General features: G+C 37.1%; 2 protein-coding genes across 2 annotated transcripts; both read left to right on the top strand.

The window, feature by feature from the left end:
* Positions 1 to 764: 764 nt before the first annotated feature.
* LOC146148010 (DNA-directed RNA polymerases I and III subunit RPAC2-like) lies at positions 765 to 1,450 on the top strand. Its single transcript, XM_083386430.1, has one exon. It carries the CDS (start codon positions 802 to 804, stop codon positions 1,156 to 1,158), a length of 357 nt encoding a protein of 118 aa, XP_083242556.1. The 5' UTR covers positions 765 to 801; the 3' UTR covers positions 1,159 to 1,450.
* LOC146148009 (nephrocystin-4-like) lies at positions 1,450 to 26,408 on the top strand. Its single transcript, XM_083386411.1, has 27 exons — positions 1,450 to 1,698; positions 4,279 to 4,419; positions 4,810 to 5,009; positions 5,484 to 5,704; positions 5,975 to 6,168; positions 6,684 to 6,817; positions 8,094 to 8,230; positions 8,485 to 8,603; positions 9,198 to 9,283; positions 9,692 to 9,830; positions 10,247 to 10,350; positions 11,391 to 11,544; positions 12,225 to 12,444; positions 14,088 to 14,248; positions 15,407 to 15,573; positions 15,919 to 16,058; positions 16,408 to 16,519; positions 17,221 to 17,365; positions 17,992 to 18,218; positions 18,517 to 18,625; positions 18,961 to 19,134; positions 22,206 to 22,362; positions 23,053 to 23,197; positions 23,673 to 23,844; positions 24,236 to 24,421; positions 25,091 to 25,234; positions 25,839 to 26,408. Exons 1-27 carry the CDS (start codon positions 1,510 to 1,512, stop codon positions 25,980 to 25,982), a joined length of 4,221 nt encoding a protein of 1,406 aa, XP_083242537.1. The 5' UTR covers positions 1,450 to 1,509; the 3' UTR covers positions 25,983 to 26,408.

Below are 26,408 nucleotides of genomic sequence, written 5' to 3'. Positions count from 1 at the left end.
AATATTTGAGGGTTACAGGGTATTCTTAGCCGACTGGCAGATGTTTAACTTCAGATGGTATTAGGCTAAATTCAATTCAATTTTTGTACTTTCCATTTCTTGATTTTATCCCTATATTCCTTGTGTGATGTAACAATGCAATTAAACTAGATCTAAAAATTCATCTATGCCCATCTGAGGACTTTTGCCTAGCATTAAATTAATTATTAAATCAATTACCATACTATGCATGCAGGGTGACATTTTTATCTTTGTTGGGCATTTAGTTATCCCAATAGGCACCAAATGGTGAATTTGATTTTGCATCCTTGTACTGTTTGTCTGTCGTAAGTTTTACCTTTGGATTAAAACATTTTAGATCTAAGGCATTTTGTAATATCATACTACTGAGTTACAAACAAATTCTTGAGGCGTGAATTGAATTGCACAAAATCGGGCCAAGGTCATTCTCTATATGTGTGGAAAATAATTTTGTAATAGCGTTCAAAATCACAGTTTGATAACTAGTTTGCCTCTTCTTAACATATATATGCAATGTGTTTGAAAATAGTGGTTGAATATTTTATTCACCATTTTATCTTGGTCACAAACTGTTACTAAATCCGTAATATTTTACACAATCTGTCACAATTGAAAATAAAATCAAGTAAAGAGATTCTATTGGGGAAAAAACTAGGAGAAAGCCACTATTGCATGTTTGGATCTTAAGCAAAGATTCATTCAATCTTAAGCAAAGATTAACTTAAAATATGTAAAACAGATTTCCTTTATGCATATGTAGGAGGTTTTAACTGACATAAAATGGGTGAAAAGGTGAATGTTAGCAATAAATTAGAAGTGGAACAAGTTAAAGACGGAAGTACAAAGACTTGTGCCACTTTTGTGATTCACAATGAGGACCACACACTTGGTAATGCGCTACGCTACATCATTGCGAAAAATCCTGACGTTGAATTTTGTGGGTATTCAATTCCTCACCCTGCCGAAAACAAGCTGAACTTCAGGATTCAAACACGCGGAGCAGCAGTGACAGAAGTTTTACGCAAGGGACTTGAGGATTTGCACTCGGTTTGCCAGCATGTTTTGTGTACATTTGACGATTCTGTAAAAAGTTACAAACACAATTGCCAGCAAAATAATATGGAAGAAGAAACATAACGTTTGCTTTCGCATTAGGAACAATAGTAAATTGTTGCAGTACAAAAAAACAAAACAATTTCCAGCTGTTGCAAATCTTGTCCAGGTTAACCTGAAAATTTACTGCCATATTTTTGTGTGTCTTAGCTTTACCAAATACTGCTACCAAGTTCGAAATAGAATTTTTTGTGAAAAAATATTGTCATTATTAATTTATTGCCTGATAAGTTCTATATTTTTTAACTTAATAATGTAATTTATAATACAACATTCATTCAATCATGCTACACAAACTGTAATGGTAATTTTTCAGTATTGAAATATGTTAAAGATATGATTAACCTTTAAAACTGCTTGAACGAAAGAGAAAAAATGGTTGAAGAATCTAAAAGATCTCAGTCTAAACACTTGATCTTTAAAGATGGCAAGTTGCAGCTCACAACATGGGCTGACGTTGTGACCAGTTGGAATGATGTAGAACTTGGAAGGGACAGAGTTGACAACCCTGTGTCCAGTGGATATCAACTCTGTGTCAAAAATGTTTCTGGCCTCCTTCAACTTGTAAGTTAACATTTGTTTTTGTAACTTTATAATGTAAAGTGCCCTAAAATATTGAAAAAAACTTGGCTGTCAATTTGCTATTTCTTTTTACCTAGTAGTTTAGGGCTAAAACTATTCCTGAATGTGTTGAGTCCAGTACAAATGAGCTATCCAAAAAGTTTAACATTTTCATTAGAAAAGTTTAGTTTAAAAATTACCCATTTTTTCACCGGTACTGACTTATAGGGTTGGTTGTCAATAGACTGTGACACAACCTCTTGACATTGTTACCACAAATGTAAGTGAGAAAACTGTGCTTTTTGTGTTTTATTGCCATAAATGCTTTACCTACCATTGTAGCCTGATAGCTGTGTTCTCTGGTTAAGTACAGTATCAAGGCTGTTATATTGATTATTTAAGCAGCTTTGCATATATTTGTTTGTGAAAATAGTATTGGCATACAACATAAAAACTACTGTACTTGATCAATGCCTAAACAGTTGCAATAATAGTATAGTTGTGCACAAAGCATTATGGCACAGGACAGATGTGTGACGTTTAATCTGCAAGCAAACAAGGAATATACCATCTTCAGAGAATCAAGTGTTGATACTAACTCTGTCGTGTTTAAATCAAAATCTGAGACGTTAGAATATTCTCCTGGTTCTTTGCAAAATGTGCACAGCCTAAAACCCCCTAAAAGTACAAACTTTAAAAAGTCAACATCAACAGTTTTTAAAAGAGGAGAGATAGTAAAAGTAGAAAACGTAAAGTCTTTAAAAAGAACGAAAACTCAATCATCATTGATGAGCGCCAAGCAATGTACTGTAGAAGGTTTCAGGTCATCTATCTTACACATGCATAATCGAAGAAACAAAGATTGTTCTGGTTTTTGGGAATTCAAGTTATCAAAGTTTGCAAGCGATATAAGAAGTGTAGCTTGTCGTATTGATTTAGTCACTGCTCATGGAATCATTACTCAGGTTTACTATATATTTAGTATTTTAATTTACAAGACTTTCTAAAAAGGAATTAATAATTTTAAAAGAATGTTTCTTATTATGGGGCTACCAAATTATTGTGTATACCATCAGGAAAGCGGGACAAAACAGACATCTAGTGCCCCATATGTCTAAAAGGTAGCTTAATTAATTTGGTGCGCTGCTGGGCATAACGTTTTGTTTGGGGGTAAATGTTATGCCATACCGTGATATTAATTTCAAATAGAAAGCATACTTCCTAATTTTAAAATATATGGGCAGGGTAGCAACTGGAATGTTTCCTGGTAGGTTACTCAGTGTAAAAAAGTACAACTACAACATTTGTGCCTGTAAGGTAAATTGCTTTGAGTGTGGTTGGGAAGAATAAGGATTTTTGTTTTAGAAGAGTTATTAAAAATATTATTCTGGAAACACGCAATAAGACCTAAAAAGCAACAATTACCTAAAGCACATAAATCTGTAAAATCATAGTAATAGGACCAATGAAATAATAAATCCAAATACACAGTAATATACAGTACAGAATAAGATCAAAATCTGCCGGAATACAGCCTAAATTTATAGGAATATGGCCTAAATAACGCCCTAAACTAACGAGGGTATGGGATGATCCGGGGCCATGGATCTGACATCAGCCGTTTTGGTGTCTACGTCTGGACGCCCTAGTTTGATTGGTGCCGCTAGGGCGCACCATTTACATCTTATTCCGATTTGTTTAGGACCTATTCCGATTTAGACAGTACTACAACTATTAGGTATTAGTCTTTTTGGTCTTATTCTGACGTTGATGTTGTTCTTATCTCAGTCTGATGGCTGGAGTGCTTGTAGCATTCTTGTGTAAGTTTGCTGAAGCCGCATGTTATAGCCTAGGGGTCGGGAACCTTTTTACCTAGGGGAGCCATAAAAGCGGCATACTTTTGGTTGTATTTCGATTAGAGTTTGGCGTCACCAAAAGAGCCATATATGCCTCGCGAGCTATAGGTTACCGACTGCTGTTATAACCTATGATTTAAAAAGGTTATGTGAAAATTTTATATGCAACCAAATTACAATGTTGTGTGTTGTTTCTGTAATGGAACGGACAAATACGCGACAATAGCCCACAACACTTGGTTAAGCATGTGACATGTATTTTACCTTACGAAAACCCAAGACGTTGTAGCAGCAAATGTAAAATTGTTTGTTACATTTTATTGAAGCCAATACGCAATCTCGGTGCAAAACTACGTCCAACGTAAGAAAAATACCGTTTGTATATATACATTGCTTACTGTTCAAACTACTTAAGCTTTGGTCAAATTCACTATCAAATTATTCTCCGGTAGGTTTGTTGTACGATTTTCGTGTAAATTTGCTGATGCCTAATGAAGGCTTCTCACTTGAAACGGAGCGCCTTTGCGTACAGTGCTCCACCACTCTCTTTGCGACTTGCGAGCATACCGATTATCGACAGACTTAATCACTGACCGAAAAATTGCACCAAATATATATTAAATATGTATATTACATTTGCTCCTTTTTATAACTTATTTTTGGTTGTAATCTATTGTGTTAAAATTTAGCAATTTTATAGCTACATTTGAACGTTTTTTTTTACCAGAATACACTTGATGTCTACAAAACAACTTACCGAGTTTATATCAGTATGTTTGACATATTGTATCGCCGTTTTGTTGGAAGGACTTGGTGCAGTAAAGAGGTGTCATTGACTGGCCAGCAAACATCCATAAACTTTAATACTGTAAGCAGTCGTTTTGTTAATATAATTTAAGCAATCTTTTTTGACATACATATTTTTTTTTAAAGATTTTACTTTTTTAAGTATGGAAAGTAATTTCTTTCAGTTTATTGTAAATTAATTAGTTGAGAAAAAATTTTACATGAAAAACTTACATAAAATTACATCTTTGGGTTTGAAAAGGAAAAAAACAAATTCTTATTTTTCTTCAAAGTAAATTCTAAATAAACCACTAAGGGTAAAAAGATCTAAAACAAACTTTGTTAATTTTGGAACAGGCTTAAACCTGAATATGAACAAACAATAGAAATAATAGCATGATTATTTTTTCACCTAAGTTGGGCAATTCTGTTTTTAAATACATGTTTTTAACAACTTTTGGCATGCTTGCAGACTGCCTATTTTCACACTCCAATAAGCGATTCAAATGTAGTTCTGGCCATCGAAATTGTCGCCTGCCAGTTTCCTAAAAATCCGCTACCTGGCGATGCAACCACTGGAAAACGGCGATCTATGGGCTGGAGTATTCTTCGACCATTTACCGTCGGAACAGTTATAAAGGATGTTGCGGACTTACAACCCACCATGAAAAAGTAAATGGTGTTTTTGACTGCCGCTTTTCTATTAACAAAAATTAAAATAAATTATAGATTGGTGCAAAAAAAAGTCATGAATTCTGTATACTTTGTTTTCGGCCTCAACTTTGATGCCTTTGCTAACAACAACTACAATGTTTATTAGATTTTCATAATTCAAACGCATGTGTATTAAATAATATAATAGTATGTCTATCCGCTTGTAACTGACAAACGATAAAAGCTTATACATTACTGCTAGATTGCAGTTTTAGGCACATGTGTATTGTGTATGTTTCAGTAATCTTTCGTGGTTTTGACCGCCCATAGTATTTTTCCAAGAAGGCAACATTACTTTGTCTGTATTTTTTCTGTTGTGTGAGAACACCTTTGTTTGACCTGAAGGCTATTAAAATCCCTTTTTTCAGCTTTTATGTATCTTGATATATGAAGGTAGCCGTGTAAAATTAAAACGCCTGTTTAACTTTCAAGATTGGACGTGTTCAATGGCTCCCCACGTGCCCTGCTCTACATGGAAGACCCTCTGGAAAGCAACCCCAACCTAAAGCCAGTGGTTGGCTGTCAGCTACACCTGATCCTTTCCCGACACAATCAGCTTGGCCAGGCCATTCACTTGCTCCCTGAGAACAGCTTATTTGGTTCTGACGAACGTGTTCCGGGATTGACGGAAAGCTGCAGCAAAACAGAACACGGTAGTGCTAAGTCTACATTTTTTCGTTTTTTTGCTGGTAGTTGTTGGTGATACTTAAGTTGCAATAAGCAATAAGTTGCTTATTGCTGAAGCTGCTATACTTCAGCAATAAGACCGAAATCACATTATTTTAGCTGTCACCTTAACCCTTAACTTCATCACTAACTCATTTCAAGTGTTTTATGGCGAACTAATATTGTTTGAGTTTGACAGATTTTTTAGTCTAATTAAATACCTTATTACAACACCTATAATTTTGGCCTCTCCCAAGGCCGCGATTTCTACTTGAAGCCAAGGCCCCTCAAGTCGTGCGTGGGCTACATCGAGAAGCTGTCGGTTAACCTGGGAACTACGGTGGATAAGTTTGAAGAGGAACTGTGTAGAAGAGTCAACGACGATCGGCTGCGACGTGACAACCTAACGGACGACGGAAAAACGGTCACCGTAACGGAACGGAGACTCATGGTGCGGAGACACTTTCATTTTCGTTACGTGTGTGGTCCGTAGATATAATTTTATAACGTTTGCCATCGGTCGATATTAAGTTGGCCACCCGGCTACAGAGTGGCATTGTCGTATCTGAGAACTTCAAAATACAATATCTTGCTTTAATGTCTCGAGTTTGTCAACAAACTTAAAATCAAGAAGCCCGTGTTATTTACTCTATACATTTATAATAATAGTAGTAAAGTACAAATTTGCGAATTAGAATTAAAAATTTACGGTTTAAATGTAAATGAGCGCAACGCGAAATTCACTGAAATTAAAAAAGGTTTAAAAAGCACTTGTCTTCATAAATTTTGCAGACAAGGAATTTAAGAATTTAATACAAGGAATTTACCTATACTTCAGGCGATATTTAGTGCACAAGAAAGCTTGCTTCGTTTCTAGAAGAAAGAAAACAATCCACCCCTAAAAAAAGGCCCTAAATAATTTTCTATAAAGAAGCTTTCCACTCTATGTGCGTGTTTCTCATTCAGATTGGCGTCCACAACGGCTTCTGCTATGTCCAAAAGCCGCAATACGCCCACCTCGAACCAGAGGCGATGATCGGTAGGAGCAGAACGGCCAGCTTTGGTCGGGGAAAGCGGAACGACGCAAGCGCTTCCGTAAGGTTAGTGTCATTCCGAGTGGACTTTGTGGTGATATTACCTTATTAGAAACGAGTACCACGCTGTTAGCATATTGGGATTCTCGATGCCAACTTAATTTTTTTTAATTTGAACCGTTATGATTACATTTGTTGCCGTATAACGAACGACAAACAAATTAAACGATCCTATTCTCCAGACGAGCAAGTTTGTTTAGCACTGGTAACAGCTCCACGTATGTTAAGTATAAAGAGAAGCAGATTAGTTTGCGCTTAACGCTGTTAGCATATTGAAATACTGGACCACAGCTTAAAATGTTTTTATTTTAACTGTTATGATTGAATTCGTGTAGATCAGGGCTCTTCAACCTTTTTGTTCGGTGAACCCTTACAGTTGTTCTGACGAACTATTATATGGCTACGCAGTAGGCTACATGGATACGCTGCTTGCGAGTACTATACAGAGGTCCATTTTTACATCAGTTGAAAGTGAAACCTATATATTTTTTCTAATATCCTAAATGTCAGTATTAGTATTAATGGTCTGTTAAAAGTTTGTGATGAACCCTTGTATACCTTTTCGTACTTGTGCATCCCATTATATTGTGGTGCACCCTAGGGTGCACCGTGCACATCGGTAGAAGAGCACAGGTATAGATAACCATTCTACTCTCCAGGTGATGGTTATCGAGCAAGTCGTTGTTTAGTACTTGTAACAGCTCCAACTATATGTTAAGTTTTATAGGAATGTAATTATATTATAGGAATGTAGTTATAACCTTTTCAAGTACGATTACTTAATGTATACCATAATGAAAAAAACTAGCAAATTCACACAATAGGAATCGATGTTCAGGATTTTATTTAACGAATTTCCTCATTGTCTGTGCTGAATCCCTTTGTTTTTTGTCACCTGTTAATTTCAAAACAAAAAACAAAACAAAAAACCGACACCCATACAGATAAAAATATCAAGCTTTTTCAGCGACATATTTGTTTTTTAACATTGTAAAAAGTGTTGTGTTTGTTTATCTTTTTGCGTATAAATCATTACCACAACTCATTTTTAAATAGCAGTGACACCCCTGTGTATTACAATGTGAATCATTCTCATATAAACTGCTGCTACCAGGCAAAAACAAATCCTCTGGTAAATGTAATTCTTTACTAACGTTTCGTGAATCATTCTTGTTACCAACCAGTTAATCATTCGTGTCATTTCGCAACATTTGCAAAGCTTAGAGAGTGGACGACCAAATAGTTTACACTTTAGCTTTTTACGGATAACGTTTATATGTAGTTACGGCCCGAGCGACAGGCTCGTTCTGCGTAGTCGAATCGAGCTAAACGAGATGCTCCCCGACCCCCTAGTGGCCATCGTCATGCAGCTGGAGTACGTGCTTGCAGTGCCACCTAACGACCAAAGATTAATAAAAGGTAAGAGGCATGGCGCATTTAAAGTTGGTATTTTAGATATTTGGTTCGGTATGTATTTCCATGGGTAAAATCAGCTGGATACACGCTGCCATATAATTATCATTTATCGAAAAACAGAAAATTAAACTGCATATTGTTTAAAGGAGATGTACTAATACGCAGTAAAAACTGTTTGGAGTTGAAGGTGTCACCTTTTTTAGAAAGCGAAATTATGTTCTTTAATTTAAACATATTTTGTGTGTATAAAAACACAGGTTCCATGTCATCCCTTCGGTCGCAGCCTTTCACAGTGATGTTGCGTTGGGGGGCGTGGCAACCTTACTTTGCCCACCCCACTCGTGACCCATCTGGACCAGCGACAGCTACTCTACACGTAAGTTCTACTTGTTGGGTGCAAAAAGCCTCAACTCTGCATTAAATTTTTGCAAAAATCAGCTCCACAAATAAATAAATTGATTGGGAGTAATTTTGCGTGTAATCAGCTGAATGTGCTGTTTAAAACACTGCAGGCAACGGCGACTGCCGTTTGGATACGAGACACATCGCCATTGTGCTACCACCATGAATAATATATAATAGTAATTACAATGGAATATACGGTTGGTTGCGGACATCTGGTATCTAGTAAATCGGTTGCATAACGGCGTACGTTGTTTTACATAGCATATTTTGTAACGATAGAGCGAAAATGTACCTAAAGATGAAAAACTAAATTTGGTTAGTGACATGATTTGGACGATCGTCCATAAACCTATCTGTTAGATCACACATCCGGGTTACAAATAGCTTCATTAAATATTAATTCTGACAAGCAAATAGGCAATAAGTAGTCAACGTAATTCTACAGCGCATGTTCGCAAACTGGTCTGTATACGGCGGAAGTGCCACTGTTTTCAGTAAAAGGAGAGCGGATTGAATGGGACGACATCACGTCATTGTTTGATAAATTAGGTTGATGTTTTTACAGGGCGGAACGGATAGCAACCCAGACAGCTTATTCTTTTACAAGGACCTTAAGAACGAAGACAAGGCTGTTAGCAACGGAGAAATAAAGTAAGAGATCTAGCATTGTCCAGTCTGACATTTTTAAAGGGTAAAGGTGAAACCGTTTGGTAACAGCATCGAAAATAAATAGCGGCTGTAGAAATTTAATTTTAGGTCACGCTTTTGCCTTTTGGATGTACTTAAATGTCCTAGAAGTTTAACAAAAAGTTTTTTCAAACTTTGCTTGTTCAACTCTATCGCTTTGCTGTAGATATGCCAAGACAACAAACGTGTACTAGTTTGTCCAATGTTTTTAAATGATAACTTTAATGTATAGTCAATAGAATTTGCCCCAATAGGTTTGTCTTTAATGTATTGTCTTTCATCAGGAGTAACCCACCTGATTTGCGGTGTTATCCAATCCCATTCTGGTTTAAACACGCCTTTAACTGTGGTGGTTTGATTTCTTATTTTAAGATTCTCCTATTTGACAACGGACGAACCTCCGAAGAGCGAGACTTCAGTGTTCGAGCAGGTATCCACAATAATGAAGCCTTCGCCGAGAAAGCCGCCGTCGGGCGCCGCGCCAAGCGAAGATAAGCTTGCACCAGTTCAGGTGACATATTACTTCGGTTGTTTGTTTGTTGTTGGTAAAAGTGCCACTTGATTTTTTGAAATGTTGTAAACAATTCCTTTTGAAATGACTTAAGTCCCAGTCCAAGTCATCAATTGCCCAAGTCAAGTCATTATTGGTTTAAGTAAGCCATTTGCAAGTCAAACTTTTCCAAAGTCTCATACAAATTTAACATACGATACAATTTTACCTGCTGTTACAATTCTTAAGCAGTTCGTGTTAGTTTAACTGTTAGGACAATCTGTGCCAATATGAAAGAGTGAGTTTTAGGCCTTTTTCCGAAACTTGATTCGCTTTTAACGTTTATAATCGCAGTCTTTGCAATACATCGAAAATTCTGCTTTCTGTAAGCTTCACCCTCCTTGAATGTTGCTATTGACTAAAAACGCGTTATTTAGGACGCACAATCTTTCGAAAGCTACAATCTCGAAGTACGTCATTTGGACGCCCCGGACGACTCCTTTCCTGTCCACGCACCACCCATCTACCCCGTCGCACAAAGGTGTGGGCTTCTTTCTATTTCCTTTTCTGTTTTCCTCCATAACTGTACCAGTTTCTTTGTCCGCCCCCGTATAACATTTTTAATCGTTGTATAAAAAATACATGTTTACTTAAAAAAATACGTCACTAATCTCATATTACATATAGACTTTTTCGTATTTTTTTTCTTACCACTTTTCGAAAATAGGTTACGCTTTGCGGGAATAAGGAACTAATTTCCTGGCATTATTGCATAAAGATTTTATTTTATACTTTATTTACCTAGTGTAAATGGCAAACTTCATCTGATAAATGTAAAATTGATTTTGCGTTTTGTTTTATAGGATTTTTTATTTGATTGTATTTAAATATATTTTTGAACTAAAATTTAGTTTTAACAAAAAACATTTTCAATATTGGGTTTATTTTAAATTTAAGTGGGTCCGCGAATGAGAAGTTTGTGGTCCTAAACCCAAGTCTTAATATGAAAACTAAATATAAAGCAAAGCAAGTGTACTACCCATCTTCATAAACTTCGCTATACAAAATTTAGTTTATTGATCTGTGTCCTATGTCTTTGTTGTCATCTACATCGGTCATATAGTGACGTTTTTCCTTTCCGCAGTATTTTATTGCAAGGGTCCACGAATCAATAAAAAAACGTAAACGGTCCGCTCCGTAAAATTCTTTAAAAAGTTTATAGTCCTTGTTGAACAGGGGTTCTTGAACTTTTTTACCGTGGACCCCCAAATTAGAATGGCAAGACTTTTTAAAATATAACGTCAAAAATTCGCATCACAATTCCAATAGACTTCTAAAATATCCTGATTTCAGTCTAGAAATTGTAAAAGTGAAATAGAGTCTAAATACATTCAATGCTTGAAAAATTGATGACTGCTTAAATATACGCTAATATTTCAATTTGGCTTTGATGGACCCCCTAAAATAATATACGGACCCCCAAGGGGTTCATGGACCTCAGTTTAAGAACCCCTGTTTTAGAATATGTTTACTTAGTAGCAAAAATATAATTGAAAAATCCAACGCCATTTTTTTTCACAGCGCCCCGGCCCTGACTCGCGCCTCGTACGCCCGACTTTACGCCGCCGGTTTTCCCGAGATCCTGGATAGAGACGGGTCGCCCGCCGTTTCCGTGGTAACCAGTGACGCCTTTCACAAGGTCGACCTTAACCGGGAGGTCACTGACGTCATGCAGGTATGGAATTGCCGAACTAAACTTAAAAACAAAATATGGTATAGAACGGATCACTTACGATAAAGTAAAATAACGAAACCACCAAATAAAAATATTGTTTTGTGATATTTAAGTATAGATAAATGATGACAAAATATATTAAAAATACTTTTGTGCTACTGTTCTTCAAGGATTGATGTGATCAACACAAGAAAATAAATGTTTTTTCTCAAAAACAAATAAGTATAAACATCTAATCCTGTTAAAAAAATTCCTTCAAACCAAATAAGATTATTCTTTAATACAGTGGTGTCCGACTCTAACATGCCGGCGTGCCGATTTTTATCGTATAACTTCTTCCAGTGCCAAAGTTTACTAACTAATTCTTTCTAATGTTAAAAGCGCTTTTTTTACAAAAAAATAAAAACGTTTATTTAAACATGAAAAACAATTGTTTATTTAATCAAGCAAATAATTGACCAAAACTGCTTCTTTGCAAACGTTTGTTTTCAGCCGAACTAAAAAAATGGTATTTTTCATCAATTGTCCAAGTAACAAATCCAGTAATTTTTGGGGGGCTTGCGTGCCATTTTTTTAGCTCGCGTGCCACGGGTGGGCCCTTGCTATAATATAAGTCCAATAGTTTGATGATATTAAAAAAATCGTATAACAATAAATGTAACCATAAAACTTCTTCGTAGGCGAATGAGATCATCCTCCAGTTCCTCGCCTTTACTCTTCCCTCAAGTGCTCCCGGAGAAGCTTCGTCCCCTCCCATCCATTCCATCTTCCTCTCCTTCCAGTTCTATCGCTTCCGAAGCGTCACCACCCAGAGGCTGGCGCTGCTCCGGAAACCTCAGGGAGCAGGAGGCGATCCCTGCCTCCTCCGGAAGATCGAGAGCGGGGAGAAAATGGACGAAGGTCAGTTCTTAGCATTGATAAGTCATATATAATAATATGAAATTGTGGTCAGTTCTTAGTACCGTAATTGTTGAGTCATGTGTGGCAATATTGTTAACCCTGTTTAACGCATGGGTTGTTGTGGTGAGTGATGTTTATCAATGCCAAATATAGGGATGTCTGGCGGACAGACAATGAGACCTAAAAAGCAACAATATCTAAAGCAGAAAAATCTATAAAACCATAGCATTAAGGCCAACGTCATAATACAGCCAAATACGCAGTAATATCCAGTACAGCATACGAGCAAAATCGTCTGAATAAGATCTAAATCTGTCAGAATAAGGCCTAAATTCATCGGAATAAGTCCGAAATGTATCCGAATGAGGCCTAAATTTTTAGGAATTAGTCCTAAATTCATTGGAATAAGGCCTAAATTCAACGGAATAAGTCCTAAATAAATCAGAAGAAAGCCTAAATAACGCCCGAACCTTTGGGTAGATTGTGTGTTACGATCGGGGGTCATCGGTCTGGCATCGGCCGTTTTGGCGACTACGTTTGGGCGCCCTAGTCTGACCGCTGCTGTTTGCGCACCGGATTTTTGGTCCTGTTTGGGGTTATTGGTGCATAATGGGTAAGGTTAAAAATGGGTTAGTGTTGAAATTATTGGGGGAGTTAGTGATGTACGTATGGGTGGGGTTTGGGGTTAGTTAAATTGTTGTTTAGGCCTGATTGTGACCCTTTAGGTCTTTTTCCGACAAATTTAGGACTTATTCCGATTTAGACTGTACTATTACCATTAGGTATCAGTCCTATTTTGGCCTTATTCCGAATTGTGTTTTATTCTGACGTTGGTGTTGTTCTTATCTCGGTCTTGGCTGGAATCCGAATTTTGATAATATCGGATCGGGGCCGATAAATCAATGCAGGAATTTCATCCATGATTTGCATCAAACGCAGCGATTTCTATTTTGAAAGGCGAGCCTATCGTAAAACGGTCACAGGTTAAACAACTGGAGGTAACTAAACTTAACGCGAAAGCCAAATTTGTCCTGGTAACCTGAAAAAAATTACTCTTGAACGTGTAAGATTACCTATTTTGCTTGTTTAAGCATAATAAGGACGTCATTTAGTATCAGATCATATCACGATACTTTTCCAAAATATCGGGTATCGGACATCCTTAGCCCTAACAATGTTTTAGTCACCCGAACAATCTTTATTTAAGATTGCCGCTACACACTTTGCACATTCTTTCGCGCATATAGAATAATCCAACATACATTAATGTACCATGGTAAATACCAGTGATCTATTCTGAACAATAAATACATTTTTTGTGCAAAGATGCAAAAATTGCTTAATTTTTATGCGTTTTAACAATTGTTTAATTGGCTAATTTTGTGTTACCAATGTTTAAAACAGTCTTACCAATAATATGCCATTATCCTGATGAAGGCGTCTTGTATAGAACGTCAAAACGTCGATTGATTATATTATAATAAAACTGCTTGATGAGGAACACTCGGTTATACATTATGCTTGGCAGCAATAACCTATTTTCAGTCTTACCAATGTTTAAAACAGTTGGTTTAAACTCCATCTAACCAACGGCCGTTGTTTAGAAATCACATTTGTTTAACCGCGTTCGGTATGTCGTTCAGGCCAACCCGGGCTCGAGGTTAAGTACCACGTCGACCCGGCGCACCTGAAACCTGGCGAGAATGGCTCCTTTCTCCGTTACCTGGCAACGCACAAACTCCACGTGGACGTGTGGGACGGGGACTCTCTTCTCCTGCTCGGCTCACTTTCTGTTCCGCTAAAGGTGAGGGTTTTATTTCGCTTTAAAACTAATATCGTTTAGGTAGTACTTGCGTTTACAACAAAGTGGCTTCCAGCACATTTCCCACAGTTACACCAAATGCATCATATGCAAAGTTATGAATATTGAAAAATAAAAACAATAATAAACATTCAAGTTTATATTTCTACGCGCCTTCACTAACCCACCTATACTCCTGTGTAGTGCTGTAAATGTCTTAATAATAAAAATAAATCACTACGTTCAAGTCAAGTCCCAGTCAAACCATAATTAGAGCAAGTCAACTTAAAGTCAAGTCCTTCATAAAAATATAAAAAATAAAACTTTAAACTATTAAAACTGGTATACTCGTCCGATTATTTATGAGCAATAACTCAAATAAATAAAAAATACTATACACGCAACAGTATCGGGAATCCGTGGCAGTTGTTAAGGTTTTTTGTTTTCGGTATTGCATATAAATGTGTGATTATAAACGTGCACTGTGTTCCATCGTGTGCCGGACTGTCGGTATTCTTAACCAAATCAATGTCAGGTAGTCCAGGGTTCGGCATACATGCGCCTGTATATACCGTTATGGTTTTGTCATGACAATCACTTGTTTTTACTTTCATATAACTTCATATACGGCTATACTGATGCCCACCTGAATGGCCCATGAATGCATTTGGTTTGACTCGAACATTTTTTGTAGTTTATGTTTCTCATGTCAGGGGATGAGCTTTTGCGCTAGCCAAATTCGCTCCAGGCGAGTGTTGATTGACACCCACCCGCCCAACTGGCCAGGGCCTTAAGTTGAAAACCGTTATTTTGATCAGGTCTACTGGGCTCAATTTGTGATTTGTAGCAAATTATATCAAACGCTAATAATACGTAAATCGGTAACGACACGTGGTAAAGTGTCTCCTACACATTGAATAGTATGATAAACAATCGAGGCTGGCAATCCAGAACTATGTAGCCTAAACCCACCGACATATAAAGGATGGTTAAACCATTGGTGAAAAACAATTGGGTAGGAGTAGTAGGACAAAATGTCGCAAAAAGCGTGTTGACAGTTATGGCGAGTCTAATAATTACGTACAGGCAAATGCTGATTGTTAAACACTCGAGTGTATAAATTAAATTCAATATTAACCCTGAATGTGGTCATTTTCGCAGCACATCTTGCGTGGGGGAAACCCCGCCGTGTGTGCCAACCACGAGGTTGACGTCATCATGGAGGATCATTTGGAAAACACCCCCACGATGACAGGGGATCTTGCCACTGGGGGCGCTGTGCGGCCACTCGGTTTGTCCAAGCTCTTCCGTGGGAAATTACATTTGAGGTCAGAAAAATTAAAAAAACAGTTAAATATTGATGTATGTGTAGATTTGTATTTTTACTTGAAAGTTAAAGATTAAATTTTTATTTCTATATTTTAATCGATATTTTACCTATTTTCAGATTTTGCGTTGCTTCACAAAAAGAACAAGCATTTAAAACACTATTATTGTAAAATACATAAAATTATTTTTAAACCTTAGGTATATCCATGTATTAGCTTAACCTATAAATCGTTTGTATGTTATCAGAAATGCCCGTCAACTAAGTTATCAGGATATCGATTGCGATATTTGTTACAGGCGCAAAGGCTACCTTAAATAAAAAGCTTTAATTTTTTCTGACACAGATTAGGCAACGTGGGATTCCCGTCGGAAAGCAAAACCTCCGCGATCTCGCTCCTCAAGAAGAACCACCTAGTGGTGGCCGATTTGAGCGGGTGCGGGTTCGCCGGTGGAACGCTGTCCTCGGCGAACCAACAGAGAAAGAGTGAGTATTTCGAAAGATTATGTGTTTTACTGATGACTTTAGGTCATAAAATTTGGCTGATCAGCAATCTTCCATCTCTTATAATTCAAAGCACAGTATAGAGATAGACCGATACATCGATCGCTAATAAATGTTGAGAGACCGTTAGAAAAACTTGTAAGACTGTTGGGTCCCTTAAAATGGGTAAATTACTTTTACTCACTTTGTTTGCAATGATACTTTTTTAAGGGTTAAACATATCTATTCTTTTGGGTTAACGTAATTTTTTCGACTCTTCGTATATTTTTACGATTTTCGTAGATTTTCTTGGCTTTACTTTATTTCAATAACACGTTGCCTTTCTACCAAGATGGCGTCCGTCCTAGCCGGGTGCGAGCGAAGCGTATGGCTGAATCGAACCAGGAACTGTCGGAACTGTTACTGGTTAATGCGACAAGAGACAAGAATGCAGACGAGGCAAGGTAATTTCTTGCCTGTACTTCATTAGCAATTTAGGGATTTTGATATTTTTTCCTAAAATAGTAGTGTTAACCGATTACAATTAAGTGCAATGGTCGGCAAACTTTTTTCCCTGCCTAAAACACTCTTTTCAGAGTTATTAAAGGCCCACATCGAAAAACCAATACGAAAACGGATTCAGGATATTTGTTTTTATGGTGAAATAATACACGGTGCCTTGATATTGATGGCCAAAACACTACCATGGCATATTTGTAAAACATATACTATAAAACTAAAAATATACGCGCGAGGCGCAAGAATTTTTGCGTTTACATATGTAAAAAGGTGGCAAAAATTAGAGTTCGACAGGCTCTCAGAACCACATTTGGCACGTGTGTCTAAACGAAGCTAAGATAACATCAAATTTATTTGCCACATGAACTTTTAAAATAAACTGCAATTGGACGTACGGCTATCACGGGGCCCACAACTACATGATAACACTCTATTCAAAAGTAACTTGTGGCCCACTAACACTGGCACTGCCGCCCACATTTGGGCCGCGGACCACGGTTTGCCGACCACTGCTTTGGTGGCATTTTTTTCAGTTGCGCTCAACGACAAATTAGTCTTAAAGATATATTTTTACTCTTAACAAGTAGGAAGTTATTAAATTATTTAATTTTATTTAGTTTAAAATTGCGTCGAATTGCTTTTACAGCAACAAGGAGAACCTTGAATTAAGTCCCGAGATGAAGGCGGATCGCAAGCGCAAGATAGCCCGGATGTTGGCCGTCCGCCAGCAGGAGGCGCAGGAGAGCAATGGTGACGTCACGAAACCAATAACCACCGGACAAAGGGCCTTGGTAATTATGATATTAAGCTATTGTAACTAAATAGTGTCTTGTTTAATGTTTTGATCTGTTATGATTTGCTTTTTTTACAGTGTATTTGTGGTGCTGCCAAACTAATTGGTACATTTACAACTTGCCTCAGTTTGATAAAATCGTTTAAAAAGGAAAAAAAAAATTTCTTAAATACGGATTAGTCATTGAAAAACAGCTATCATTATATATAAGAAATGCTCATACTACTCCACGTTTTTACATAACAATTAGCAAAATCAAGTTTTTCAGTTTCAAAAAACATACACTGATTTAGGAAATGGACAAGCAGATAATATATTTTTTTCAATTATTTAATGTTTATTTAATTGAACGAATTTTGAATGTTTTGAATGGTAAATATTTTATGATATTAAGCCAGAATTTTCGTCAACCCTTCGATTTACACAGACAGCATACGAATCTTAACGGCTTTTAATACGAGTGTTTAACAGTAAATTCGCTCGAAAAACGATAAATACTTCCATCACTATGATAACTCATTATTAAAGTTCTTTATGCGCCTATAACAGCACATTGGTCGAAGCGACCATTTTAAAAGGTGGTAAAATCATACTAAATCCTTCTGCTTCTATCCACCCCTGCAGATCCACGCCCAGGAGCGCAACATGAAACTGCGCGACCTGCGCACCGTCGCCACCTACCGGGAGCAGCTCAAGGGCGACCAAATCATGGAGATCTTACTCATGTCGATCACGACTCGCCACACGCTCCGCCCCACGCTGGGCGCTGCCGAGTTTCTCGAGTTTCAGCTCAAGAATCCCTTCGCCAAGCAACAGACCGTGACCATCGAGTGCGACTCGGACGAGTTAAGGTAAGGGGAATCCCCCCTTCCCTATGCGGTTAAGCTTGTACAACTGTTTGGCAAAAAAACGTTTAGTAAAATAGTGGACCCTGGAATTATTAGTTTCAAATTGTTTTTTGGCTGGTATAGAAAATGTAGTTCCTATAGCTGTGATGGAAAAACATAAATTGTTTTTTCAAAAAAACCTGTTACTTGCTTACAACTGTTTTTTTAAACCAAGCAAAAAAAGTTGTGCATAAAGACCTACTGCCAATAGATTCGAGTATGGTCAGTTAATCCCCAATGCTGATAATTGTTTTTTACACAGAGTAATTACCGACTCACGGGAATGGAGATACTTCAAATCATTGAATGGTGTCCAAACTCCAGTTGAAGAAAACATGTTCAACTTTGAACCGATCACGTCTCTTCCCCAGGTACGGTCGCCACGCGTTAACATCCAGTTAAAATCTGACAGCGATCTACATGTACATCGTACAATTGTACAACTAAGGTTTTGTAAAGATATTGGTACCGTAGCATAAAAACCGAATGAAGTTTTAAACTGCATATGCAGATACTTAAAGTAAAGTGTGGGAAACAATATTTCAGTAACAAGCGGTTTTGCTGCGATTTATCCTTTTGAATTTAGTGAACCATCCATAAATTAGTAACCATAGTATTTAAAGTCCGTCGGTCTGACATAATTAAACTACGACATAAACTTGACAGTGATAGTTCATTAATGTTTTTGAACACATATCTTTACTAGATCTTTCTCCGCCCGAAAGAGACGGTCTTCATACCTTTCCGTTACCAAGGTTACGAGGCCGACCACAAGGTGGCGACGCAGAACCCGGGTCAAAAGTTCAGGCCAACTACCACCACTCTACAGCCAACTAAGGACGCGGCCTACCACGGAACAATCAAGTCCAAAGTTGTCAAGGTATGGATTTATACTTCGTAATTGAATATGTAATTGTAACAGTTGTAACGAACAAAAAGAAGGGATGATAACGACGAAAATTTATAGTTTCATGGATCTGTTAAATTTTATTGCAAAACCATTAGTTAAAGAAGTGTGGTCTAACTTTAACTTGCTTATCATCTTTCAGTATGCTGTTAAACATTACAGCAATTTAGACTGAACTACACATAGCGTTATACTTTCTACTATTTATTAACAAGACTTCATAAAATCTTATATGCATCAGTTGCATGTAGCTGGCCCGCAGATTTTTTGTCAGATCACTGTTAGTTACACCCCTAACTAAACTATCAAGACAAAAATATCAAACAAAATTGTTCGATTTTGCCATCTAGGAAAGACTTATCAAATCATCACAAAAAATCCAATTTTGTAACCACCCATCTCACATTTTGATGATATTTACGTTGTGCAAAATATAGCCAAAAAAAATAAGTTTGCCAAAAAAAATTTCGAAAAAATTCCAATCCATTAAGAAGTTATGGCATTTTGAAATTTGGCCACTAGAGGGGGTTTTCGGACACCCCAAAAATGGAAATGTACATTTAAACGTTATAATTTAAGTAAAACTTGAAGTAAAAGTATGTTTTCTACTGTTTTTGAGGTCAGGGAATCCCATTTTGGAGTCAAAATTGCATTTGGGTAAGGTTTAGAGGCCTTAAGGGACAATTGAAAAAAAAATAACTGTTTGTCTTCCGAGCTAAATGGTGAAAATCTGCAAATATTTAGAAACCCATTTTTTTATTTGTTTATTCTTTATAGCAATTAAATAAGCCTAAAATGAATCTTTAGACTTGTTGGAAAAAAGTTTTTTAGCCAAAGTGGAACACAAACTATTTTGATTACAATTCCCCTGATAAATGTATTCATTGTCTGCGCTTTTTTACTTATGAAAGCTCTTTGTACATTTTGTATGATTTTTAAAAAAGGATTAACAGAATATGGCTCTCCAGGAGACATTAAGATGACTTCCAGGAAATTTGTTTAAGCACTGTGATTCAGCTGAACAAAATATTACTTTTAAAACTATTATTTTGGCCCACATTGTGGTGTATTTGAATATCCTCTAGCAGATGAATTGAGGAAAAATGAGGGTATACTTGTTCTCCCAAAAAGAAGCAACGAAAGATAATTTCAATTGCAGCCAAGAAAAAAGTAAAAATATTTTATGAAGATGAGGTATAGCAGACTCATGTCTGGTAAGAATGTGTAGATAGTTTCTCCTTAATGTCAAACAGCCTTTGCATTAAACATTGGAATGTTTTCCATGCTAAGAAATAATATTGTTAGTATCTATTTCTTCAAGATCACAAGCATCAATTCCAAGAACAGTGTTTGGCTGTGTAAAGTTTTATTTTCGCTTTGCTAACTCTTGCATTTTTGGCAAGCTGTGTGCTTTAAAAGGTGAAACACCAGTTGCATTTAAACTGTCATCCAATGCGTTTTACTGGTGTAACTGTGACACTTAAAAACAATTAAGATCTATTTTGAGAACTTAAACTTTCGCAACTAGACCTACAGGTGTCACTTAAAAGCTGCTTGTAGCATGTGACACATAATTTCCATGCTGGTATTGTTTTTAAATTCTTCTCTTCCATATTTTTAGCAAGAATCAAATCAATCTTAACAGTGTCCTTTGCTTTTCTTTTCCTCTTGTGCAATGAATATGGATTGCAGCACTTTGCTGTTTTTCTTTCAAAACACTTAAAAAGCATTGCATGGTGATGCTTACATGCTTACATACAGTCTTAGCAGAGTGCTTATTTCCTCTTTTAAAACCCAGCTCTCCACAAAACCAATTCGTTTTCTTCTTCATCAATATCCGACATGTTCAACAGTGACTTAGTCTTAGTGTATGTCAACTTGTGACAGTCATCCCTGGTAGCTTTTCCGGTGCAGCAAATCACCGAAGCGTGTTCCATCTTTGATTGTTCACTAATTAGTATATAGGCTGCAGCAGGTAACCAAGTAACAATTTAATAAAAGAATAAAGCAATGGACAGATAGTACCAAACTGCCAAAGATGTAGAAAAAATCTAGGACAAAAAAGGGTGGTTAGTCTAAGGATTGAACAGCTATAACAATGTGGGCCAAAATAATAGTTTTAAAAGTAATATTTTGTCCAGCTGAATCATAATTGCTTAAACAAATTTCCTGGAAGTCATCTTAATGTCTCCTGGAGAGCCATATTCTGTTAATCCTTTTAAAAAATCATACAAAATATACAAAGAGCTTTCATAAGTAAAAAAGCGCAGACAATGAATACATTTAACAGGAGAATTGTAACCAAAATAGTATAATTCCATTTTGGCTATAAAATCTATTTCCAACAAGTCTAAAGATTCATTTTAGGCTTATTTGACAGATCTTGCTATAAAGAATAAACAAATAAAAAATTGGGTTTCTAAATATTTGCAGACTTTCACCATTCAGCTCGAAACATAGACAATTTTTAAGTGCCACTTAAGGCCTCTTAACCTTACCCAAATGCAATTTTGAAAAAAAAAAAAAATCAAAAAAAAAAAAATTCAAAAAAAAAAAAAAAAAAATTTGATTCCTTGACCCCAAAAATGGTACTTTTACTTTCATTTTTACTTAAATTACAGCGTTTAAATGTACATTTCAATTTTTGGGGTGTCCGAAAACCTCCTCTAGTGGCCACATTTAAAAATGCCGTAACTTCTTAACGGATTGGAATTTTTTCGAAATTTTTTTCGCAAACTTATTTTTTGGGGATATATTTTGCACAATGTAAATATCATCAAAATCTAAGACAGGTGGTTACAAGGGCTTGATGATTTGACATAGAATACCCCGGTTTTCAATGAACATCAGCAATTGTTTGCCAAGAGAAAACTCATCAAACCGTAATGCTAAGTAATACTGAGACAGATAAGGTCCGGATTCAACACTAAAAAGGTCCGCATTCAGACCGCGGTCCGCCAGTTGAGTAGGCCTGTTTTAAATACTAAGGCTTCCACTTTTTGCTTGTTGGGATCAATATCTGTTTACTGATCATATTTCCTCAGGCCATCCTGCGCACGATTGAGGGTCGGCCCCTCTCGGTGCTCCACCTGACGGTGGATCCCCAGCCTCACGTGGTCGACCAAACCTTCCGCTTTTACAATCCCGAGCACACGTTTCTGAAGAAGACCATCAGGCTGCCACCGTCTCGCCTCGACTCAGGTGAGATATTTTTTTCTGGTAAGAAAATTAGATCCCCATACTTTGCAATTAAGATACTCATTACTCAGTCGACTACTAGTGTGTACTCCTTTTTGTTATAAGACGCAATGTACTTTGTTCGTATCCAATTTTTGCTTCCAATGTAAACGCTTTAAACAGGACATGCAAAAATTCATAAATTTTTATTTGACAGACTTGGCATGAGTCGTCGTATTTTTTAATTTGGCAAAAAAACGAAAACATGATGAATTGTAGACAAGTTGGTTTACCTCGCAAAAAAATCGAAAACGCCACATTTATTATTAGCTGTTCAAAATTATTTCTACAAATGAATTCATGGTACTATTCTTATTCGCTCAGTTGGAACATCTGGAGTCATTTTCATATAGGTGGGTCCATAATGGCGGGTGACCTTTTTCACAAAGATACCACTGTTTTACCAAGATTACGTGTGTTGTTTAATTTGCTTCGATGGTAAGCGAAACAGCTAAAACTCAACATAAAAGCATAGTTTTTAGGGCATACGGTAGGAAACAGGGCTTTGGTATTTTCTTTCGAGGAAAGGTCCTCATAGTTAAGGCTTAGATCTTTGGCTCCATAAAACACGCTTTTGGGCTCATTTTACAATACTATACCTATGGCCTCATTATCACTGAATGGTCGATTAACTTCTACATTATTTTGTCATAGACGAGCAGTTCCACGTGGTGTGCAGCGACCCCGAGGTAGTGTGCCAGGGAAAGTCGCTGGGCCGTGACGAGCCGCGCGAAATTTTCCTCAAATCACCTTGCGGGGATTCCCCTTCTGTGCGACGCTTCTACATCTCAATTTACAGGTAAGTCGGACAAAGTGCTGGCCTGGATTATATTGGTTTGCGCTTTGCATGCTGGTCGCAATAGTAAGTAAATCAAAGTGTTTTATATTTTACAATTACGATGTTAAATAACGATTGGTTTCATCGTGATAAAGTGGAAATGCCTTCTCTATAAGTTTCGTATATCTTACTCCCAGCAATGATAAGGTGTCCACTGTTCAATGTCCATGAGCTTTTGGGCCAATGGACAACCTTTGATTTTAAACAACAAAGTCTGGCGCTAAATACATTAGGTTTTTCCAGGCTTATTTTTCCCCAACCTTTATGAGTATAATTAAAGTAATAAACCAATAGTTTTGTTCTCCCATGGTACAAAATCACCAATACGAACCATGCCGGTTTGGCAACAAAAAAATCCAACCCAACCAAGCCAACAAAGCGCAGGTTAGCCAATATATAATTTTTCAACTGCCTAAAACACATTTCGTCTCTGCAGTGACCCCTTCCTGGCTGTCCCGAGCCAGATCTGGCAGCTGTACGTGCACTCGCTGCAACGCGTGGATGTCAACTGCGTCCTGGGGCAGACCAGCAGGTTCTCGCTCGTACTGAGGGGTACCCAGACTGCTCGCATGGTGCGTTGTTACTCCTCACACCCCAACGAGATGCAGGTGAGGTATTGGCGGTGGCTTGGCGAGAAAAGCCATCTCTAGGTATACAGTTTGACAATTTAGGTTTTTAGCTATTGCAATATCGATCGAATTTCGTTATTAACCCAGCAATAGACAAATTATAATACCATCCACTTATTATCGGACGAATAAAAACTGGGTCTAGACGAACATTTCCATGAACATGAGATGATGTAATTATTTTCTTGCCCATGTATAATTCCTCACACCTAATATAAAAGTCTAATCTTGAACGTTTTGGCACTAATGGATCACTATCTCATATGTTTCAACACGCAACACTAAACATGTTAAAATCACCAGCACCGATCGTTTTTCGTAGTACAACTGACCTTTTCCTTCTTCTTTCTCTCTTCTTCCCTTCTCACAGGTACAGCCCGACGAGGTGTTCCTTCTTCCACCCAACAGCGTTCACGAGATCAACGCCGGCGTGCGCACCACAAGCGCCTCCAGTGGCACGCGCTTCATGTACGTCAACGTGGTCGATAGCGAATATCATCAGCTGCTCAGGAGCTGGCTGGTGGCCGTCAAAACCAGGGAGCCTGTCATCACTAAGGTAATAGACTTTAAAGTACGAAGCTTTTTGTGATTTCTTTCGGACGTTTTCAACCCTCCGGTCTTTAACTGTTTGTTAATTGAAAATTGATCGCAGACGTTTCTATTACCTTTTCGGGTAGCCTTTTTCAAAAAACTACAACTTGACAGATATAAAAAATTTTTACCAAAAGAAGCATTTTTAGTTTTAAACTGTCTGCAACAGTATATTGATTGTGCCTGATGGTTGATTGATTTAGGTAAAAGTACTCGCTCATTTCCAGAATCTTGTAAATGACATTGTGCCTAACACATTTTTTTATATATTAGCTGCAATAGATGCTCACATAAAAGTCAATCTATAAAAAAAGAGTTAACTTCGAAAAAAATATTATTTTTTTGAAATTTTTCTTATTTATTGGAATTTGTCAGCTCTGTAGAAGTGATTTAGGAAAAAAAACGAACTACAGGTCAACTGGTCGTGCCTTGGTCCGTGGACCAGTTATAAAAGTTATAGTTTAAGACTACTAACCGGAGCATAGTAACTGGTGGTTGTAGATTGACGTAGAATGAATGCTAAAGCCGATACAAAAGTACTAATCGTTTTTTAGTGCACACTACACACTATTCTCGTAGCGTACTTTTCAAACGATGTCAACACATTCGGTAATTTATTGGATTTTCTATGCAGGAGTTCAGCATCGAGTTGCATCGTTCGGGAGGAAAGGGTTCGAACAAGATCATCACTTACACTAACCCGTACCCGAACAGAAAGACCTTTGTGCTTATGACAAGTCGTTCGGACCTGCTCACTTTCAGGGAAACTCAATTAGAGGTGTGCTTTTTAGGAAGTCTATATGCAACCGTAGTGTATTTTTTTGTTATCTCTATTTGGAACTTTGGAGCATAATGGTTTGTAGTAAGACGTATCAAGAATATTAAAGCCCATACAGAGGTAGGTAGTATTTTGAGCGTTTCGAATATCTGTTTATTCATTTTGAATTTTTTTGTATGGGCTTTGATATTCTTACTAGGTCTATGTAGAACGTTGTGTATTTAAATAGCTGCCACCTCCGGTATCCAGCATCCGTGTTAGAACACAACACCAACGCTATCGGTATTTTACCGAAATTAGTATGGATTTAATGCGATTTAATTTCAAACTAAATACCTTGGTTTAATTTTAAACTAAATACCGCCTATGGTTGCAATTATATTGCCCTGAAGAAGATTGCTAGAATAGGTAATTGAAACGTTGGCACTTTAGTAAAATTTGCCGGAAGAACAATTTTACAGTTAAAAAATGCCTGGTAGCAGCAGCTTATTTTTGAAATACCCTGGGTTGACTTTCTTACAACCATTAAACAGATGAAAACAACGATTAAACTGATGACAACAATTAAAACGTAAACTATAGACAAAAAAATGTTTTTTTATAGCTCGGCCCGGGTGAACAGACCACCATTGGTCTCCGTTTTGCCGCTGGCCTTCACCATGGAGGCAAGTTCCCCGTGTACATCTTCATTAACGACCAGGATGATAAGAACGAGGAGACCTTCCTTGTCAACGTCACCTACCTGTGACGTCATGATCCTGCGGCCTGGTGGCGTCTAAAATTGGTGAATATAGTTAGAAAGAGGCGAACGAACCACTCCACATTACGCTACTTATTAGTGTAGATACGTCCAGAATATGTTTTCATATATTTTAAACATTCGTCAAATAGTGTGCTGCACCTGTTGAAGTCCCATGCAGTTTCGTGTAATTTTTGGTTAGTGTAAGTATTTGGCAAATTGTATGTCATTGCGTATATTCGGTACTTAGATTACATTGCGTATATTCTGTACTTAAGATTGTCATAAAATGCTATTTTCATCAGCACTGTAGTAATTCGTCAATGCGTGTTTTTAGGTCTTTACGATTTGGTTTCTTTTTTCATACTCTATCGCTGTTATATTTAACGATTATTTTTCTACTCCGTCGCGAATGCGTGTAGTTATGTAAGTGAA

Source organism: Ascidiella aspersa, chromosome 4, assembly GCF_963924565.1.
Source record: "Ascidiella aspersa chromosome 4, kaAscAspe10.2, whole genome shotgun sequence".
Classification (NCBI taxonomy): Eukaryota; Metazoa; Chordata; class Ascidiacea; order Phlebobranchia; family Ascidiidae; genus Ascidiella; species Ascidiella aspersa.
The sequence above is the reverse complement of the archived record's forward strand: the minus strand, read 5'-3'. Positions and strand labels throughout refer to the sequence as shown.

Bases quoted from the DNA above. Each gene is read 5' to 3' on its own strand.
- LOC146148010 (XM_083386430.1), top strand. From the start codon at position 802: ATGGGTGAAAAGGTGAATGTTAGCAATAAATTAGAAGTGGAACAAGTT.
- LOC146148009 (XM_083386411.1), top strand. From the start codon at position 1,510: ATGGTTGAAGAATCTAAAAGATCTCAGTCTAAACACTTGATCTTTAAA. The intron at 19,135-22,205 runs GTATGGATTTAT...ATATTTCCTCAG, and splicing joins TCAAGTCCAAAGTTGTCAAG to GCCATCCTGCGCACGATTGA. The intron at 23,845-24,235 runs GTGAGGTATTGG...CCCTTCTCACAG, and splicing joins CACACCCCAACGAGATGCAG to GTACAGCCCGACGAGGTGTT.